The 4,654-nt window shown below is 39.7% G+C and overlaps 1 protein-coding gene across 1 annotated transcript; it reads left to right on the top strand.

The window, feature by feature from the left end:
• Positions 1-225: 225 nt before the first annotated feature.
• On the top strand, positions 226-1,906 carry LOC127247083 (exopolygalacturonase-like). Its single transcript, XM_051268789.1, has 4 exons — positions 226-492; positions 564-878; positions 1,030-1,548; positions 1,640-1,906. The coding sequence occupies exons 1-4, from the start codon at positions 226-228 to the stop codon at positions 1,904-1,906; spliced, it is 1,368 nt and encodes a 455-aa protein (XP_051124746.1).
• The last annotated feature ends 2,748 nt before the right edge of the window (positions 1,907-4,654 follow it).

Here is a 4,654-nt window from a genome sequence, read left to right as displayed (position 1 = left end):
AAAAAAAAAATCTGTAATCAATGTTTCCTAGCTTTTTAAGGTGGAGATGGTGGTTATACAAATAATACGCCCACCACGAGAATAGCAAAAAACACGGTGATTGTGCGAACAGAATTGTTTTTCGATGCTCATTACTGCTCATAAAACTATAAATTGTCAAAGACATATTGCTAAGACATCACATTGAAGCTACACTTCACTGTAAAAATAAAAAACAAAGACAATATGGCAAGCAAAGCGGCGGTGGGCGTGGCCACAATTCTGTTCTGTATATCGGTGTTTGAATTCGAAGCCAACGCACAGTTTCCAGGGCTAGGTCCTCCACAAGTTCCCCCGGGTCAGGGTCCGCCGCTGGTTCCTCCCGGTCAGGGGCCGCCCCTAGTTCCCCCCGGTCAGTTACCAGGGCCAGGTGCCCCGCAAGTGCCCGGACAAGCGCCGTGCCTAAAGGATATCACCAAGTACGGCGCGGCTCCCGGCGTTGACATTGCTCAGGTAGCTATTATAGTCCATAATTTTAATTTTATATATGTGGCCAGATAAAATAAAATGGACGAATGCAACAGGCCTTAACAGCGATTTGGAAAGAGGCGATTGCATCGCCGGTGCCGGTTCAGATATTGATTCCACCAGGGAATTGGTGTTTAAGCCAAGTGAAGCTGTGCGGGCCTAGCCTGGCCCCTATCGATCTTGTGGTTCAAGGCACCGTTCAAGCATCACCGGATCCGCAAGCATTGCCCGACAAAGAATGCGAATGGATAACCATTAACTACATCAGCAACTTAACCATCTACGGAGGAGGAGTTTTCGACGGCATGGGCGAGATGGCATGGAAGCAAAATGATTGCAACAAGAACCAGAAATGTGCCAAACTCCCCATGGTAAGAGGAAGAAGAAGAAGAAGAAGAAGAAGAAGCAAGCGTTCATTAAATAATTTTAGTTTCGTAGATATACATACATAGATATATCAAACAACAACATCCATAATCATTATCCTCTAACAAGTATATTTTCATCAAACTAAACATGCAGAACTTGAGCTTCAACTTCATCAACCACACGGTTATCCGAGACGTGACCACAAAAGACAGCAAGAACTTCCACGTGAACTGTATCTCGAGCCACAACGTGACCTTCCAACGATTCATGGTGAGCGCGCCGGGGGAGAGCCCAAACACCGATGGAATTCACATCGGGCGTTCCTCACAGATCACGGTGATCGACTCCATCATACAAACTGGGGACGATTGTGTTTCCATCGGTGACGAGACCTGTGAAATCCGCGTCCAGAATGTAACCTGCGGTCCGGGCCACGGCGTCAGCATTGGAAGCATGGGCAAGTTTGCGAACGAAAAGGATGTGAATGGAATATATGTGCAGAACGTGACGTTCAAAGGGACACAGAATGGCGTTAGAATTAAGACATGGCCTAACGGGCCGGCCACCTTGTGCATAAACAATATTCATTTCGAGGACATAATCGTCGACAATGTCAGCAATCCCATCATCATTGATCAGGAGTACTGCCCCTGGAATCAATGCGACAGAACGGTAAAAAATAAATAATTAAAGCCATCCTCTCTTTGTTTTCGTGGATCCTATCATATATCATATATCATATATACACACACATATGCTGCAGCAAGCCTCCTCCATCAAGATCTCGGGTGTGAGCGTGAAGAACGTCAGGGGGACTGCCAACAGTTGCGAGGCCGTAGTTCTTTCTTGCAGCAGCGCCAAGCCCTGCGAGGCCATCGAGATTGGCGACGTGGATATTACCTACGTTGGGGATCCGGTGTATGGCCCCATCAAAACTAAGTGCTCCAACGTACAGCCCACATTCGTCGGCAGGCAGAATCCGCCCGTCTGTGCTCCCGCACCTCCCGGCCTTCCCGCGCCTGCCGCCTGACCCAAACCGCACCACTCACGCCACACCACATCCATATACATATATATATACATAGAGCGAGCTCCATCACCACCTGCGGATGGGATCCCACCACTTAAGTTGTTTCAATCAAAGGTTTTTGTAGCTAGAAACAAAACTTACTACTGCGTACGTTTTGCTAGTTAGTGAGTTAATTAATGTACGAGCTGTAAGATAAGGTTTTTGTTTTTCCATTGATTATTATTTCTTGGAAAATAAATTAATTAATAAAGACTAGGTTCTCCTTATATTGGATTTGTTAAATATAAATATTTTTTTTTTTTTTTTGGCATACGGACAAAAGTGTCAAAATTATTCTCCTACGTATGGACAGTTTCCAAAAATATATATACAATACAAATACATATACAAGACAAATGAGATGAATGAAGATAGTCAACATAATGTCAAATACATGGAGAATTGCCCCCATTCAATTTCAGTGGTAAGGAAACTTATTTCATCCAGTTTTCTTACTCAATAAGTGAGCTATACGTTGAATAATATGCTTCAAATATTTTAAATATTTTATGATATTAATATTATAAATATATTAAGGAATTATCTAAATAAAGTATCCAAATAAAAAGTGATTATTACTTTTCTATTTGGGTTGATTTGATGAAATCAATTTTAATATTCGTATATTTTGTTTTATTGTTGAACTTTTGAATTCAAAAAATAATAATATACGCATATTCTTCTTCTTCTTCCTTGTAGCCATCATATGTAAAAAATTGATGGAGTTTACGAAGCTTTCCCCCCAAAAATTTGGTATTAGAGCTACCGAGTTTTAGTTTGGTGAGAGGCGCATATTGGAGGACACCAGCAATCAGTAAACTGATCGAGAAAGAATTGGTGAATCTCAATCATGGCCAACAATTCGAGTTCTCAGGTTTCAATTCCAATGTTTAAATGGGAATATTATCATTTTTTTAGTTTAAAAATGAAAACCTTGTTCAAATCTCAAGAACTTTGCGATATAGTAGAGACAGGGTTCGTCAATGATAGATCTGAATCGCACATGCAACAAGGGATAATCGAAAGAAGGATGCCAAGATGTTCTTCCTTATTCAGCAGGCTTTTGGTAATAGTATTTTCTCTAGATTACAACAGTTGATACGTCAAAGCAAACATATGATATCCTTAAGCAAGAATATTTGGGAGATGAGAATATTATTACGGTAAAATTGCAAACCCTGCGTCGTGATTTTGAGTTGTCAATGAGAGAAAAGAGTTTTTGCAAGATTGTCTCTCAACGGTGTCTGCGCTTGTTAATCTTATGAAGTCCTATGGTGACGAAATAAATAATAATATTGTGGTAAACAAAGTTTTGAGAAGTTTAACCTCAAAGTTTTATCATGTTGTTGTGGTTATTGAAGAGACGGACTAATCTACTTACATTTTTGATGAGTTGATGGGTTCCTTATTGAGTCATGAGGATCGGTTGAATAGATCTACTGAGAAAACCAAAGAAAGGGCTTTCCAAATGAAGGGAGAGCTTCAATCTAAGGGCAAGGAAGATTCTACTTCTTGGAAGAAGCCGGATAACACAACAAGTAGAGGCCAAGAAAGAAGTTGTTATCGTGGTATAAATTGTGGTCAACGAAGACGATGCAATTATTTTTCTGGAGAATGCCATTATTGCAAAAAGTACGGGCATAAAGAGGTTGGTTGCTGGTCTAAACAAAAGAAAAAACAAAAGGATGACCAGAAGCATGCAAACTTCACCATAATACATGAAGAGAAGAGTAATCTATTCATTACTCATTCCACTATGAATAATGTAATCAATGATGTTTGGTTTATTGATAGTGGGTGTTCCAATCATATGTGTGGTAAAAAAAAAAACATTGTTCAAAGATCTGGACGAGACAGAAAAATCAGAAGTTCGTCTTGGTAATGACAAGCCAATCAATGTTGAGGGTAGAGGTAAAGTTATGATTAGAACCACCGAAGGCAATACAAAATTTATTTGTAAGGTACAACATGTCTCATCACTTGCTCATAATTTACTAAGTGTTGGACAACTATTGAAGAGTGGTTGTTTGGTTCTATTTAATGATGAATCATGTGACATCACTGAGAACAAGACCAGTAGAAAGATTTTCAATGTTAAGATGACATCGAACAAGATGTTCCCTCTGGATGTGAAGCTTGGTTGTGCCTTTGTTGCTAATGTGGATACAGAAACTAAACTTTGGCATAACATATATGGTCACTTAAACATTAAAGCGCTGCATATGCTTGTGAAGAAAGGCATGGTTCTTGGGCTACCTAAACTTCATAGTCTAAATTTTTGTGAAGGGTGTGTTTATAGAAAATAGACAAAGCCTTCATTTCTAGTGGGAAAAACATAGAGGGCATCATTTTGTCTTGAGCTCATTCATTCGGATTTGTGTGGGCTTATGTCTGTGGAGCCTCTTGGAGAGAGTCGATATTTTTTTCTATTTGTGGATGACTTCACTCGGATGTGTTGGGTCTATTTCTTGAAAAATAAATAAGAGGCTTTCGAAAATTTCAGAAAATTGAAGGAGTTGGTGGAGAAACAAAGTGGGTGCCAAATTAGAACACTTTGGACTGATCAAGGTGGTGAATTTGTTTCATTTTAGTTCATTGAGTTTTTTTAAAGAGAATGAAATTCATAAAGAGTTAATTTTACCTTACACGCCACAGCAAAATGGCGTAACTAAATGTAAAAATTGCACCATTGTTGAGATGGGTAGAAGC

This window comes from Andrographis paniculata, unplaced genomic scaffold (genome assembly GCF_009805555.1).
Source record: "Andrographis paniculata isolate CXL003 unplaced genomic scaffold, ASM980555v1 Contig32END, whole genome shotgun sequence".
Classification (NCBI taxonomy): domain Eukaryota; kingdom Viridiplantae; phylum Streptophyta; class Magnoliopsida; order Lamiales; family Acanthaceae; genus Andrographis; species Andrographis paniculata.
The sequence above is the reverse complement of the archived record's forward strand: the minus strand, read 5'-3'. Positions and strand labels throughout refer to the sequence as shown.